Below are 17,549 nucleotides of genomic sequence, written 5' to 3'. Positions count from 1 at the left end.
AGGAGGTACCATATTATTATGCTGCTCTAGAAGTCTGTTTAAATTGGGGTGTTTCCATTGGACCAGCAGCATCCATGGGAGAGGAGAGGAGAGCATCGTTGTGTTGCTCTGAATGGAGTCTTTGCCGGTCGTGGAGGATTTGGCCCTTTTTAAGCAAGTTCTTCATTTGGTATTATTTCAGTAAAAAGCAGAAGGCACTGACCATTTCTTATAACTCAACCTAATCAATAATCCACCAAAACATTTAATGATTAACATAACTCTGGACGAAGGTGAGAGGATAACACAGCTTTTGAACTTTGACATCTGTTTTATTTCACGTTGATTAGATGGCACGTCGAAAGTTTTGACTTCCAATAACAATAAGATTGTTGCTATAATCCTCCCACTCAAAAATAAAAAAATAGCTTTAAATCAAAGCTCTGCACAAGGGCAGATTTTCTTTTACGTTACACTGTTGTTCTCTCCTCTGTCATCAACTAGAATGCAACACTTACATTTCTTTAAATGAGAGTCTACAGATTATCCATATTTGCACAATCAAATCCCCTGTGTGCACTATGGGTTTGTAAGAAGTGTAGCATCAAACTAATGCTGTCATGATGAGTAAATTAATTCAATTAATTCAGTCTCTCATCAACATTTATTTTCATAACCTCTTGCTTGTTGCAATTAAAACATTTTTTACATTTTAGGTATAGAGACTTATGATCGGCATTTTCATGTATTAAAAAAAATATATATAAAGTGATAATAATCAGTACTATGGGGCCCTCAACAATATGATTCAAATTAAAAACATGCTTCACGGTTCATAATTTCTGATGTTTTCTCTTTTTGAAACCCAACATTTCAGTTATCTTCAGTAACTTTGGCCTTGTGATGACACCTGTGCGAGTGTCTTTGTAAGAGCTCCATATGATAAATTGCTTCCTTGTCAAAGGTTTGCTTACAGTCACGTTGTCCCAGGAGATTTGACTGTATGACTGTGGCAGAGGGAGACCAGTGACCCCTGTGATGGCCAGCTGAGGGACAGAGGCTGCCTCTCCCTGTGTTGGAGGACAAACCTCTCTGTGGTCGGTTAAACTAATCACCACAGGGACAAGAGAATATTGCTTTGTTACAGGCCGGCATCCTCACACAAAATAGGCGAATGAATGGACTTCATTCTGTCGCATGTTGAACACAACGCAACTACAGCTAACAAGCAGAGTGTTCCAAATATGTGCCTCTGGTGGCCGAACTGGCCGAAATCCCATCTTTCTACCTCGTTGTGTTGCTCTCGCTCTCATTACTATCTTATCTCATTATCATTTATATGCTATCATCCATTTCATTGTTTTGTTCCGGCACATACTGCACTCCTCCGTCTGGTGAGGTGTTTATCCTGCACCTCTTTTTCTTTCCATTTGTCTCAACCACTAATCAATGTCATAAGAGATTATTAGAGGTGTGATATTTTGCATCATATCTGGGCATATCATGCTATTTCAAAAAGATTATTTTTATTTTAAACCAAAATTCCAAAATCTTTCATACTCTGGTCATTAACCTCATCGACAAGGCAGTGAAGCAGAATTTGTTGTATTGAAGACTTGTTTGTTTCAGTACAATACTGATATAGGCCATCATAGTACTTACCACAACACTATAACACTATTAACACAAAGTTATAAATTATCAAATGAGGATTGTTTAGCAATCAGCACTAATTCTTCACAAAATGAGACATACAAGTAGCTACAAAAATCTCAAGGTTTTAAGGGATGAAGTGTAACTGTTCTTCCATGGCCAAGCTAATAACTGAATAAATGTCACTAGTTTTACCTTGCACTGCCTCAGATTCCCTAATATTCTAATGCTGTTGTTGTTTGAAACTGTAAATGATTTTGCTCCTTTTCAAAGTCCAGGTTATCAATATTGCATTCTGAAAATCATTACAAACAAGAATATATCTAACACCCCAAAAGGTTAATGACACATTACTGGTAGAGCACTAAAATATCATTGATTGTATTTAGATAAAGAGAGGTAAATACTACAAGTGGAGCTGAAAATTGCTCCTGTTAGTCAACCTCTGCGTCCACAGGAAACAGTGCTGTACATTTTGGTCGAAAATGTAATACAGCTTCACATGCACCACTGTTAGCACAGGACATTCAGAAAAAGAAAAAAATGCAATGTCGCCCAAATTATTTAAAATACTTACAAATATTCTGACAGAAAATGCTAAAATCTTTTTTCATCAGCATGTTATTGCAGCTGAATGGACACTCAAGGATGCATGGAGCAAAAAAAAGCATACAAATTAGCTTAAAAAAGAGTAATGCTTTTAACAACAGATCCTGCCAGCAAAAAAACATCCCTGATAAATCAGATGTGACTTGTAAATCTATTCCATGATATTTTTTTACACGTTTATCCTCCTTCTCTAGACTCCTCTATCTCAACGGCGTTCTCACCACCACAGACATGGTGCTGTAGTTTAGTAAGTTGGGGGGAGGGTGGGGTGGGGAGGGGTGGGGGCACGTGTCTGGAACTGAGCCTTTTCTATGGTGTGTGGTGCTTTGTCTTGTGTTGGGCACACAGTTCTCCTTCTGATTAGCATTCAGTGCTCATTTTGTTGTTCATGCAATGAGTCCTCCTCAAATTCTTACTGGCAAATCTATTGTTAATCTCCTCTAGTCTGAAGCCTTTTGGAACAGCATTGTGGCCTCATTACGTCTAAATAAGGGCCTAAGAGACAATGAAGCAGTGAAGCATCTTTCTTTATGTAACCAGTAACACGTGAGAGAGAAAAAGCCACCTGTCTCTTAAGTGATGTTGAAAGCAATGGTTTACCCAATCTTCCATGTTAACTGATAAAAGATCAGTGAATAGACTTACACAGTTTGCTAGTTACTTTTCTAGTTACTACTTGCTTAATGCTGACTTGTGTGTAAACAACCCTATACTGCCGTATTCGTATTTTTTCTGTCGAGGTTAAATAATTCATGATATGACTAAACTTCCTGGTTTCCTTGCAATGTGTGGTTGCAGTCTACAAATGTAACATGTCATGACACGGTATAGTTTAAAATACATACCCACTATACTACTTACATTTCCACATTCTAAACATTTAATCTCATAGTCCCTGTCAGCATCAGTTGAGTGAATAATCATCGTGCTATCTGTGTTACTCCTTCATACCGCACTACCTATCTAACCTGCTCTTTCCTTCCTTCACCCACACATGCTATCAGTGGCTGGGACAAAAAGCAAAGCCAAAGGTGAGTTATTGCCTCCATTTTCTTGCTGCATGATTTATGTTGCACGCCGTTTACCAATAAACAATGTTTGGATCGCCCTTTTATCTCCACCGAGGGCCCGGGAAGCATTAACATACGCTGCCTTCAACGAAGCTTTCTTGGCATTTTTCAACCTTTGTTTCTCCAGGAGAAATGTGTCGAACATGCACAGCGGTTCTCTGATACAACCTGCTTCCTATATGTATAGATTCACACCTTCAGGGAACTGCCTACCTCACCCAGTCAGGCTTATTCTCTATTTGGCCACTGTGCAGCTCCAGTGGAGCAGCTGGGGGGATGTGTTCCTGGTTCAAGGACACCAGCAGTAGATGACGGGGAGAGAATGTTTCTCATTTGCTTTTCCCAACCCAGATATTTCCAGAACTACTATGCACTCAAACTGGAGGCCTTCTCGTCCCAAGCCTGCTTCTAATGCTCTTTATTGCTTTTTTTTAGTCTCTTCCTGATATTTGGGGGTGTAGGTATTCACTTTGCTTCCCTTGAACCTGATATGGTGCCTAATAAGTTGTTATGCTCAGATGTATTATGCACTAAGAGGAAAAATCCGGTGCCTAGGTTTTTTCTTATTCCTGCTGCCAACCCATTAAATTACTTCTACCAAAAAATCCTGCTAAAGAATATTAAATGATTCACAGACCGTTTCCCTTCCTTTCATATTGGATTTTAATTTTCTGCTATTCAACTTCATGTTCTCGCTGCAACTGATGCCTATTGTAAAATCATACTGTCAGTTCCCCCAATGTATTAGTGGCTCTGCCTGTATGCTTTCTGATGCCATTGTACCGTAACTAGAGAATTCTGTAAATCAATAAATATTTATGTGCTGGTTCTTCTGACTTGTTTCGCTTTAGTTGTGCAGTTGACCAATTTGAAATTGCACAAGCCTACTTGTGTCTTTCCCAGGTTCACAGTGAAATTCCCAATATAATATCCAGAATTATATCGTCATGCATTATTTATTGTGGGCCAGTGTTTTTCTTTGTTGGTGGTTTTGTTGCTTGTTTTTTTGTTAATTTTTTTTGTGAACACGACCAACCAAACCCACTAACAGACAATCGTTCCACTGTTGTTGAGTGAGGTTTTCTTTTTCCCTGGCTTTTGAAAATGCACTGTTTTCTAAGAACAAAAGAAATTCTGGTGCCTATTTTTTAATTAACAAAAGAACATTCGGCATCCGAACCTCTGGAATCTCCTTCAACATTGAGAAGCCACTTCTAATTACTGTTAATACGTTTCATCATGAATCATGAAGATAATGAAAAAAGCAACATGTATTAGCCTTGAATATTGATTTATTGGTTTTATTATCAATAATTGCAGTGCCAATTACTTTGACTTGTTCTATCGGAAATTACAACTTGCTCTTCCAACTAAATGTGGAACGCTCAAAGGAGATGAGAAGTGAGCAAGATTAAAATGAAGTTTCATAATTAAAAAATTAACATTATGGCTATATATCATTAGCTCCGTAAAAACAGAAAGTGCATTTTGTACCACTTGGGGAAGTGAGTAGCAAAATTTAATAACCTGACTTGGCAGTTTACTTGCTCCGGCAAGCAAGTAAACCTTGTTGCTGGGCTCTGCCTTATTAGTAAACTTGCTTGTTGTTTTTCTATTTTCTGCAAATGGAAACTCTAGTGTAGCAAACCATATTGAAAGGGTAAACATGGATCTGAAAGCGTACAATTCAGAGTACAATTCAGTTATGTAAGTATTATGAAAAGCACATTCAGGCAGGTTGAATGTGATTTTAATAGCATTTCCGATAGAGGTTATGATACATTTCAAGAGGACGAGGCAAGGATTTTCAAAGTGATGGGTTTTATTGAACATCTAAAATGTGTTTTGCAGCAGGCTTTGTGGAGCTGCAACATGAATGCATATGTCAAGGAACATTTTCTTGAAGTAATATTTCCTGTTACTATTTGTATTACCAACCTGTTTTGCGTCACATTTTAAAGGACATCCATGCTTGAGGTTGTTGGGAAATGTTTGGCATAGATCACATATTGTATTCCACTGAATCTTCATAAGGTCTGAGGTTGGGTTATTGACGGCTGCAGAACGCGCTGTGTTGTCAGATATTTATTGTCAGTTCTGTGGATTGTCCACCCCCTACCTTCCCTGTACTTCCCCACTGTGGCAAATCACAGGGGAGGGACTGCCCTCAGTACCACCTCTGAGTCAAGGGAGGTTTACTTTTGCTCAGATGCTACTTAGTAACAGGTACCAAATGTCCTGTTTGATGGAGGGTAAACCTGACAGACAGCTCACTTTGTCCTGGTTGTCTTGATTTTTTCCTCTCCCTTCATCTGCTCTGTAACAGCTCAATCAAGCGACTGCATAATTTAAGATTGGTGGGTGGGTCTTTGCGACATCGTCATTGTATCTGTCTCATCTGCTGGGAACGGTTCTTGTTTACAGCTGATGGAAGCATTGTAGAAAACCAATATAGTCCCAGTGCGGATAAAGGATGCGTACGCTTGAATATGTCCTGATAAGATTCGACAGAAACACATTTAATGCAAGAGAGATTCATATGAGATTTGGAAAAATCCAACCGCAGCTATTTGCACCTGGAATAAAAAGAGCAGTTTAGATAAAAAGAAAACCCATTGCTTCTGAGTAAAAATGTTCATTCACAAGTTATATCCAGTCTTGGTCGCATATGTACTTCATTGCTTGATGCAAATGTAATGTGAAAGTGAGTGACAGAGAGTTCATTACTAATCTTGAGAAGAGTAATCACAGGCTTTGCTTTTACCATAATTACATATGGATTTTCTTCGAATGAATTGCATATCGGAAATCCTGTGTAGTAAAATTCTGAATGTCCCCAGTTGATTTTAAATTGTGACATTATCTAAAGCTGATGAAGTTCAAATCAGCAGTTTTCAAACATGGATCACTTTGGACAGGTAATTTAAAGATTAGCTGCAGTTAATGAAATAGATCTAGATTCAGTGCTAATTAGCTGCTGTCCTTAAATGGTTGTGATAGCTTTTAAAAGTCACTGCTTATTGAGTGTTTCAGACAAGCAGGTTTGCCATCAACAAGACGCATTTCTGCTGTTCTTGATCCAATAGGGATTAAATTACATTGTCTGCCCTGATGATTGATTCTGGTGACGGATATTACCTTTTTGTCATAGAAATGAATTTCATGGTGTTCTTCTGCTTTAAATACTGTTCAGTAAAGGTCACTCGAGGTGAAAACAATCAGATGGTTTAGTTAACAGGCCAATTGATTAAGGAAAGCAGCCTTTCATATCTACACTCGTAAGCATTCAGTTTCACAGCATTTTCTTTATCAACACTTTCAACACAGTTTAAGGTATTGAATGTGTCAGCAAGCATGCTTTATTCAAATATCATTTAAAGGTCATTGTGGTCATATTTCTCCCGATATCTCTGTATATTCTCCCTTCTAATATGAATGTATCCATTAGTTTACTGTAATTCAAGCCTCTATTGTGTTCAGCTTCATATGTTTTAGTTCAATTCTAGAGCTTTCATTTGATCACAGGTTCATTTATTATTTCTTGTTTTGTCAAACAGATATTCTGTCATTTTCACATAGTTTACTCTCTTCCCCTAGTCATACAAACTTTACATATTCTATCATATGCCTCAAATAAATAAGCAATTAGTACCAGCTACTCACAAATCTGTTGGAATATCATGGTTATTTAAAATGGCGACAGACCAAAACCTCATCAGGGGTTTGCATGCATTAGTATTCTGCACACTTGCAACATCTAGCCCACATTTTCAGAAGTGATACGTTTGAGAAAACAGCGTTCACTAAGGTACAGTACTTTAGTAGCGAGGCCCTTGTTAAATATAGATTTCTAGAACCACTATATGAACTGGTTTGATTGTTTCAGAATGGAGGTTTGTGTGTATTCATTCTCAGCAGTACTCCACAGAAGGGTCAGCAGGAGACAGCGCTGTTGTTATTGTTGGCAGGAAGACCACATAAATGTCACTAAGCAATAATAATAATACTACTATGTAGAATGATGTGACAGGCAGTCATTATCTGGACAGCCCGGGATCAACACTCTTATGGGTCTTTCTGAGCAACTGCATCAACTTTGGGTTTGAGGACTATTACAATTTTTATCACTTTTTTATTGTATTTTAAGTAGCTTTACTGAACATGGACAAATTATCCTCACATTCCATGAATCACCCAGGACTCATACTAACAGTCTTTGAAAATACAGTATCAAACTGAGACAACCGCTGTTGAGTCCAGTCTGGCTCTGTGGTAACAAGCACGCTCGACAGTACCCCATTAATGATGCTAGATCAGTGTTTGGCTCAGGGGATCAGCTAAAGTTGTCATTTATTTTAAATTCCATGTCAGTGAGTAATAGTGAAGTTAAGAGGAACAAAGGAGTGATTTAGAGCAAAGTGGACCCACACTTGACCCAACACCTTATTCTCATTTCGGACTAATAGGGTATAAAGTCAACAGAATTGTTGTGAAAGTTGGTTGTATTTAAGACAATAAAATGACGTAAGTAAATGCCTTTGTATGCAGTTCATAACTAACAATGGCTTTTGAAGTTGTTCTGGCACTATTACAATCAGGGCTGTAGTGGAGGGTAAACGCACGTAAACGCCGTTTACGCACCTCTGGAATTTGGAAATAGCGTTTACGCACATATAAATAGCGTTTACGCACCCCTAAGTGGCGTTTACGCACTTCAAAGTTCCCTGCGCCTTGTATTCTTCCGTTGGAATAATCCGAAATAAACTTGGTGTAATTTTAAAACAGCTAAGACTACGTTTCCTATTGTTGAACATATAAACGCCGTAGTCTGAATCATGTTCATCTGCGCTGTATTACGGTCTGTGAGCATCCAATCAGTGCCTTGCGGCTGCAGCAGCGACACCAATCAGGATCCAGGAGGCACATACACGCTGTGGATCAGCCCAGTGGTCCCCAACCTTTCTTACTTCACGGACCGGTTTCATGTCAGACAATATTTCGCGGACCGGTCGAGAAGGACCGACGGGGGGGTAGTCGTCGCGCGCTCTGTGTTCGCTGGTCGTGCACGGTAAAAGGACAAGAAAAACGCCTGGTGACGCGTAGATTAGAAAACAAGTCAGTTCTCAATGTGAAAAAACCATGCTGTAGGCCTATAGGCTATTTATGATGACGTAGGTAGTACATGAGTGTTCCTTTAACTTATGTTGTCAGTGTAATTGACAGGCTGCTTAACTGGTTAACTCTTAAATTCAACATATTTTTTCAGGCAGTGAGAGGACAGGCAATGATGCAGAGAGCACAGGGAGAGGAGAAACACCAGGTCCAAGAGAGAGAGGAGAAGCACAGAGGACCCCAGAACGCGTGTTGTGGGGTTCATGGCTCCTCTGTGCAAGGCAGGACCTGACGTGGAGGACAAGGAGGCCCTCTGGGCACTACTGTAAAAAGGAGACTCCGTATGTAGATAGTTCTTAATCTGCAATTGTCTTGTTGTGTTGTGTTGACATACTTTTCTTCACTGTTTTCTTAGATTTAATAAACTACAAACTACTTACACATTTATCCATTGTCATTGATGTTGTATATGACTTTTACTGATAACATAATGCAATATAGCCAGGACAGCCTTACAGAGTCGCGACGCTCTGTGTTGCGTTGCTTCGCATCGCGTCGAGGTCTGTATGATCACAAAATTCAGAGTTTACCCACCTCTAATTTGACCAGTACAGCACTGATTACAATACAACCATGTTTACAGTACTACAAGACAATTTAATCAGATTTAAAACATGTTTCATTTAATGTTGAATTTTTAAAACCGTGGAAAGGTAGATTCTTTTCCAAGTAAAAGGAATATTTTCTGAATTCCGTGTGGTTTCCCCCTGAAGCCCCATTGTTAGCTAGTTTACTTCAGGATCTTTCTACTGTTACAGCACCCAACTTGGCAATATGAAATGATTTAATTACAGACGCCAGTTTGGCGGAAACAGATTCACCTGGATTTTATTATAGCTTCAGAATACCGTTGTTTGCATAAATAAAATCAAACTGAAATGTGCTGCTACGGTGTTCGTTAACACCGTAGACGAGCAATTTGAGTATTGACTTCACAGATGTAATATTTGTCTACATTTTCACTGTTCCCTCTGCTCACTCCCATATCCTTCTCCAATAACCATATTGGAAAACGTTTAAACAATAACAAAAGAAAAGCCAACTTAATGCATTAAACTAAAATTATTTCCCAAGATATTTGTCACAGTTATAGCGGCATGAAGTGAATATGAATACGCTATGATTACATAATAACAATACCAATACTTTACCAACAACAAAAAATGAAAAATAAAAACAGTGTCAGTGGTATTGTAAAAATAATAATAACAGAAGGAATAGATTAAAAATAATATGTAAAAATAAAAAAAAAAACATTTCAAAGCAGCAATTAAATGTTCCTTTAAACAACTCTTGGAACCTTTATTGGAGGAACATTTTTTGTTAGATGGGAAAAGCACCTTCTAAATCTTATCGAGAATTGACCTCTGCTCGTTAAGGCTTCTGGAGGTTGGAGATCTGAGGATTGGCGAGTTGGATACAAGTGAACCTCTGGATTACTGTTGACAAAATCTATGAACTGATCTGGAATATTCTCTCATTTAGAAATATGAACACACATATGAGAAGTATTGATCTCAGGTCCTTAACTCTCCCATATGAACACAGAACTGGGTCAGACGTAAATTAACTACAACTAAAGTGTTGCGAAATTTTGCTTCGCTTTTGGTGTGAACGTGAACAACATGGCTCCTTTACTTAGTCCTTGTCAATATGACATATTCATACAGCCCGATCATAAATGTTCCTGGGCTTTACAGTCTGTACACGATACAAGGGCTGTCCTGGATTTTATAAATTTGGTACACAACCATTAATCCTGGAGTAGTTTACAACAGACAATGCAGTTGGTGTCATAATCTATGTGACCTCTGAAGAAATATGTCTGCTGAACTGGTGGATGAATCATATGTAAAAGTGTTTGTTAGTTCTTGAGGTGAGGGAGGGAGAACAGAACTGAATGCCATGCTTTTACAAAACGTCACGCTGAGTTGGAATTGAGAGCCGTCTGTATGTGTCTAACATGGGAGATGGTAAGCTCTATTATTTCTTGTGCTTTCCACCAAGGAAAACACACCACAAGAGGTTTCAAGTTTTAATTAAATGGAATATTTATAGACTGCGGATGTTCAACCTTCCTTTCTCCCAACATGCTGGTAAATAGGCCACGCAGTTTTGCGCCAATTAATTACAATTTTGTCAAGTCACAGCAATTTCAGTGATTCATTACTATGTTCTCAAGAGTATACTGTTTATTAAAATACCTTACAATACAGGATGTTTATTTTTCTTTTCTTTTAAAAAGTCATTATTATTATCTAGAATTTATACACAGCTTGTCTGTCAATTATGTAATTCATTTTTGACATACTAACTGTCTGAGATTCAAGGTCAATTTAAATCTCTTTGAATGAAAGATTGTGTAATTTAAACTGAATTCACATGTGTGTAATTCCCAGATTCTTTATAAATTGTAAGACTAGATGAAAAAGAAACAAGGTGTTTACGTGTGTCGGTTATTTCCATGAAACAAGAATACAATTAGTAATTTTTTCATCCTACCATCTTACCATCTAGTTTTAGTGCCATCATTAATGGCTAATATTGTTATTTTTGCCTACACCTAAAATTATAAGTAGTCGTTACAAAGCAGATCCACCAAATCAATGCCCGACATTCAGTGTTCAGTGTGGATGCATGAGTGAATCGTAGAGGCATGTTCCCATGGGGTATTTTGTTATTGGCTGGCACTGTACGAAAGTGCCATGACTCATCAACATGAGTACAGGAAGCTCACCACCTCCGACATCTCTATCAGCAAAAAGAAGGCCCCTCAACCCCCCCGGGGGACCTTTGAGGCAGCCGACTGCTGCACTGTGTGGGATGAGCTAAATGCAGAGAATAATTTCTCCACGGGGATTAATAAAGGATACTTTCTTTCTTTATATATATAATTGGTGGCATTTAGTAGTGAATGGGGGTATTGGCTGTTTCATTAACTACTTTCAGAGTTATTTGTTTCTTTTTATCGTGCCTGCGGTTTACAGTTTATTCTGCAGTGGTGTGCTTGACTGCTCTTCAGCCATTCATCAAGGCACTGCTTTCCATTATTTGGTGCAGTCAGCTGAAACTGAGAAAGGCTTTTGGGGTGGTGTAGCTCATTCTTCCTCCACTAACTCTCCTTCTCTCCTCAACAAAGATGTTCCTCGTATTTTTCACCTTATGACCTGGATCAGTGGTCATAAATTGAAATTATGCTACAATTTTTTATGAGAATCCTATTGAAACAGACCAAATTATGTTTAGATCATCAATTGTGACAAAGTACTGTCCCTCATATTCACATTTTTGTAGATGCCCAACCAACCCATAAGACCCATAAAATCAATAACCTAAAGTATCATGTTCTTGGCTTCTAATATTGTCAGACTCAGATTCCATCAGGCTACGGTCCAAAACTGCACGTGGATAACAGCATGAAGACGGGCTGGTTGAGATGAAATAAAAGTGTTTATCGTTAATGCACACTCAATGGCCGGCCATTCTCAACATCTGTATTGTATACTCTGTTCTTGCAGCACAGAACTCATCCCACACTAAAATATATAGAGATCCAGAGCAGAGATTTACGTCTGTGTTTTAAAATCAAATCATCAAAAACGTTTACAATCAAGATTCTATCCTCTACTCCCCATTTACATCCATACACTGAATAAGCTGTTTGAGTACATTTTTGTTTTATGAAGAAATGTCACTTGATTCCGTATGAGAGTTAATGTCACAGTTGAGAGAGGTGTCAGCAGCATTCTGACTGCAAAGCACAGCAAACTGAATAATCTCATGTGTGCTGACTTTGTGACTGATGATCAGCGTGCTGGTGGCCCACCTGAATGTGCATCGTAATCTCCCAGCTCAGCGTGATATTGTCAGCAGCAAAAAACGACAACAACAACAGAGCAGCTCTCACATCCATGTGGGCCTCATAAGACACATTGTGAAAGGGAAAATGCTCTTTCAAGGGACCAACTAAGCTTTAAGCTTGAGGACCAAAAGCAGGCTAATGTCAAACATATTTTTGATTAAAAGATAACAAAAAAATACATAACGTAAGTATAGCATATAAGATATATTTTTTAAATATATATACATATATATTTATATAATAGTTTCAGTTTTTGTGTTTCAGTTCAGGTTTCATCTTTTCAGGTTTTAATCTTAACCTCCCTTTCTGGAAAACTGAAACGAAGCTGGAATGGAAAGAGAACAAGGAAGAGAAAAGCTGATGTGATTTATCACATAATGGATTTTTCTTTTACAATAGCACTTCATGATATTCATGGATTAGAGAAAAGGAGTTCCCAGAAGGAAACATGTGAATGCTAAAAAGGCTTATGTCCCAGAACAGGGCCCTCTATGTGGAGACCTCTCAGTTTACAAACTGGCCTATCTGGCCTGTCTTCTGGTTCACATTTGCTGGGGTAAAAAGGGTAAAAAGGCTATATTTGTCTGTGCGTCTTGTGCTGTGGTGGACAAAACATGTCAGGCAGCCTTCTTGCTTGGTGAGAGTCGAAATGCTTCGTTTGTAATGCTGGTTTTGTCTAATTTTACCAGCTTGCTCAATGTTTGCAATGTCGCTCGAATTTTTCTCTGCCCCCCCACCTCAACCACATGATTTACACAAAGAAAAACTTGGGGTTCAGACGGCACCTGCTGCTTTTATCAAGATCTCACCAACCCTCGTCTTCTGTGTGTGAAAACTGTCAAACTGCAGTTGACTGAAAATAAGTAGCCCCTCTCATTTAGATATAGTGCTTTGGATGTTAGTGCTTAAAATGTACCACAGCAATGTATTGAGTATTGAGTTAATTTAGCCTGTAGAACAGATATGCTTTTTTTTCAAGAGAAGTCCTACCCGAAGGCGTAATGCAAAAGTGTAGGTTCATTCCTCATTCCATCACTGCCCTTCACTGAGTTGTCTTGGATCATCGATGAAGCAGACAACCTTCAACCCTCCATCACTCCTCTCAGAACATTGTGTTCTGGTTGCTTTTAGAGAAAAACACGGCAACGGTCTAACATAGTCTAACGTAATCTGCCCTTTTACCCTGAAGCTTTTACTGTATCCTTGCGCAGTATTTGTGTTGATCTGTTGTATATAGAGTAGTAGCAGTGGATATTCTGTGGCCATGGGTTTAGTTTTGTATATTAATGAGATAATCCAAGTGACAATTTGTGTTTTTATCATTAATGCAACATTTTAGTGGGTTTTATTTAATCAGTTTTCAAATATTTGTTTCTTGTCCTTAACACATGAAAGACACATTCTGTAAAATAGGTGATTTTTTTATTCTTGATATAACATACCAATTGTTAAAGGTTGTGACAGATGTCTATTAAACGTAATGCAAATGCCCACTCAGGCGAAGTTGAATGAAAAGGCTTTATAGGTGTACAATGGGTGCATGAGGACTCCATTTTTAACAGAATATTATTGGTTTGCCTTCGTGATCACCCTGGAGTTATTCCAGCACAAGATTCTAACCACCTATTGTATACTTAGAATGTGTAGTTCTATAACATCTTTTTATATAAAATGTGCATCAATTTATACAAGTTAGATTAAATATGTGGTGGAATAGCACACACTGTAACATATGTGGTGTGCGTGTTCTAACCAGAATTTAAGGAATTGAGAAATATATGCATTGCTTTTTGGATTTTTACTTTTTTTCATATTATTGTGGATAGTGAGCAGTATACACTGGAGACAGGCAGCACAGATATTGGGGACATGGTAGGGTAGATAGTATAACAAAAATTGTTGGAAGACATGCAGGAGCTGATGACGTATCTCCACATGGTGCCTCACACACAATGCATCTGCATCAATTTTGCATCCATCAGCATCAATTTCCCTTTTTAGTATGACACGTATAGTTGATTTTGCTGGACTCCCTACTGACATCCAGCCAACTGCATTTGAATTATTGTAAATCAGGACGTCATAAAATCGTGACGTCTTTTTGTTGATGTGATATTGTCTGATTGCGTGCGATGAGCAGATAATGGTTGTGCAAAGAAGGAATCCTTAATCCCATCGACATTTATTGTCAGCCTCACCTTCACCTCTAACTTGCAATGGTCTCCATTAGGACAATCAAGGTCATGGAAGGTCCACAGACCTTCTTCCCCATTTGAGCTTGACTAATGAGGCAGACAGCTGCTCCCTTAGTGGAAACCTCCCCGTGCTGAACTGCACCTTGGGGAGGCAGAGACGATGACAATGTCACCTTCATGTTCATTCACAAAAAGAATCTTTTGAAATCAAAAGAAGACATGCCCCCAGATGAGCTTGTAGACAGGAAAATGCTCTCGGGCAATGACAGCACATTCAGCTTCAAGCATGAACTGGAAGGTTCTAACAAAGTTGTTGTGTTCTGCCGTTGTCCTTGAAGAGGCTCACACTTTGTCTTCTCACAATCCCTCCAAAAGAGCATTGGTTTTAAACGTCTGTTTCTAAAGCTTGGCAAAGTTCAATAAAACACCAGCAGGATAAAAATGCTTCTGCCATGTGATTAGGAAACTCTGCTGAGACGACAAGTACAAATGTGGAATAAGAAGGTAAAATCCAGCAAGGCTGGGTGATTAGGCCTCATTTGGATGTCTTCTGCACACTGTGAAGAGCGTCTGTTTCAGGGTAAGCCGGTCGCTCGGATCGAAGGTCCACAGTGTCTCGGATTATGTGTCCATTTACTACCGAGCTGCAGAACATGACTACCTCTAATTAGGCCATGCTACCAATTAGGACCCTGCAATAATGCAGCGAGGAAGCGCTCTGGGAGACTAAAACCTACCATTGTTTCCACCCTGTGAAAAAACAGTTTTCCAGCCCCGACAGCTGTTGACGGCTGGAGTCCATGTCAATGATGCTTTCATTAAGGTTTCTTTCGTTTCCTGTGCCGTAATGAAGATATTCATGCAATAGGGCGATATAATGATGGACCATTAACTTTGAAAGGTGTCAACCCTGAATGGTACATTAATGTAATTCAATGAAAAAACATTAAGAACCAGTCCAAAGCAGCAATCTGTCACGGCCATGACCTCAAACTCTGTCTCGTAATCCCACAGGAAGCCAAGGTCAGTTCCCCATAACTCAGAATGTGACGGTGGTGGAGGGGGGCACAGCCAACATGACCTGCCGTGTGGATTACAATGATAACACTTCCCTCCAGTGGTCAAACCCTGCACAACAGACCCTGTTCTTTGGGGACAAGAAAGGTGAGTAATATTCCGAAGGAATAATGGCTGTAATCATAAAATGATGAGATAGGATAAAGATGTCATAGCAAGATCACATTACTACAGGAGTCAAATTTGGAATGTACAAAATTGCCACTGTCTGCCTGAGACCTCATCATTATTTAATACAGGAAAAATACAGGATAAGTGAGAAATGCATACGGTATTGAAACAGACTTTTAATTATTGTATGAATCTACTAACCGGACATATAGACTGTTGAACTGTATGAACTGAACTTTTGTAATCGCTGATCGCTTTTGTAAACACTGACAGTGTTGTTTCCAACACGGTAATGCCTGTGGATTTTGAGATGATTGGGCTTAATTAACATTTTATCTGCCCTACATTTGTAAAGCGGTTTTGATGTCGCTGAAAAGAAAGTGCACTGTTGCAACCTCGTGAAACATGGGCTGAATCAGGATCAATTATAATGTGCTCTCACCAGCTAAATCCAATTTAAAGGTGACAAGAGTCTGGAGTTGATAAATTGGAATTGAGGTGACAGGGAGTAAAACAGTGGACTGGTCTTGGAAGGGTTGGAGTATTCATCCTGCAGCGTTTTTCACAGGATATTACCCATTCCATTTATGTTATAGCTGCTAATACAATATCATTGGTTCAGTGATTGGAGATTAACTTCCCCTTTGAATAACAATAGAGAGTGAGAGTGAACCAACAAGATGAGAGTCACAGTCTGGTTTGTAAAAATACTTTCTGCCTCGTGAAGTGATTGGATTTAGTAATAAGGTGTTTTATTAGATGAAATTACTTTCAAATACAATTAAACAAAAGCTAACTAGATCTTAAGTATATACTTTTGTGTAAATGGAATGCCTTGAAATTAAATTCCAGCAAAAGTAGTTGAACCAAAACTATTTTTCTATATTCTCTGGTGAATAGAATACAACATTTCAGTTTCCATTTTTGAAAATTCCCAAATTCTATTAAAAAAACAACTCAAAAACGTCACTTCTCTGTAAGATTGAACACATAATGAATCAAATTGTGTTCTCTGGTTATTTCTTTTGGCTGAAAAGAAACCAGTTAGGTGTGTTTTGTTGTCATTCCCTGTGAATAAAAACCCTGTATCCCCATTACAAATCCAGAAGGCTGCAGTTATAATGATGTAAAGGGAGCTTTAACCTCACATTATGCATGAGCCACTTTGCCATTCTTGGGCAGCCATTTAAATTGCAAGACAAAATCCTTTTCCTGAGAAATGCGGATGACAAAATGAATGTGGTCCCCTCAGCAAAGGTTGCCAGGGCTAAGTATGGGAACACTTCCTCTCCATCTCCTTTCAAACAGCCAAATGAAAAGCTTTATTGGCACAACTAATACGACGCCTGTGAGGCCATCAGGAGAAACGGAAGGCGTGGAACAACACAGGATTTGTGTGAAGATGAGGGTGGGACACCTGGAAAGAAACCTCTACTGTGCCAAATTGCCAGTTAATCGCTTGGCAGTGGGCTGCAACTGTCCTTTTCCCGTTTGTTGAGCCTTCTTATAGGAGCCAATGAAAAATGTTGGATTCAACCGTATGCTACATTTCAGTCAAGCAACTAACTGCAGACTGGCTGAGCTTGATGCAGGGCGTCGAACAGCTGATCATAGACTGATGTCATTCTGTAGATTGGATTCATATAGCTATGTTGCATTTTTGGTGTTCTCTGTGTTAAGATTTTTCTTTTCTTTTGATGCCTGCTGTTTATATTCATCTTTCATTTTCCCTGCACTTGTTGTCTCTGTCCATTGCCTCTGTTGTCTACCTCTCCGCTTACAACAATCCCCTCGGGGCGTCCATGACAGCATGGCCATATG

At 38.9% G+C, this 17,549-nt stretch overlaps 1 protein-coding gene across 4 annotated transcripts in view; it reads left to right on the top strand.

Annotated features, from left to right (window-relative positions):
* The window catches only part of LOC120815960 (cell adhesion molecule 2), a 105,403-nt gene that overhangs the window by 67,504 nt on the left and 20,350 nt on the right, over nucleotides 1-17,549 (top strand). For 3 of the 4 annotated variants that reach the window (XM_040171113.2, XM_040171096.2, XM_040171129.2), the window contains exons 2-3: nucleotides 3,246-3,272; nucleotides 15,555-15,704. In XM_040171113.2, the coding sequence (XP_040027047.2) occupies nucleotides 3,246-3,272; nucleotides 15,555-15,704 (177 nt within the window). The remainder of the gene's footprint in view (nucleotides 1-3,245; nucleotides 3,273-15,554; nucleotides 15,705-17,549) is intronic. The other variant, XM_040171121.2, reaches the window with a different exon arrangement.

Source organism: Gasterosteus aculeatus, chromosome 1, assembly GCF_964276395.1.
Source record: "Gasterosteus aculeatus chromosome 1, fGasAcu3.hap1.1, whole genome shotgun sequence".
NCBI classification, from domain to species: Eukaryota; Metazoa; Chordata; class Actinopteri; order Perciformes; family Gasterosteidae; genus Gasterosteus; species Gasterosteus aculeatus.
This window is presented reverse-complemented; position numbering and strand designations above follow the sequence as displayed.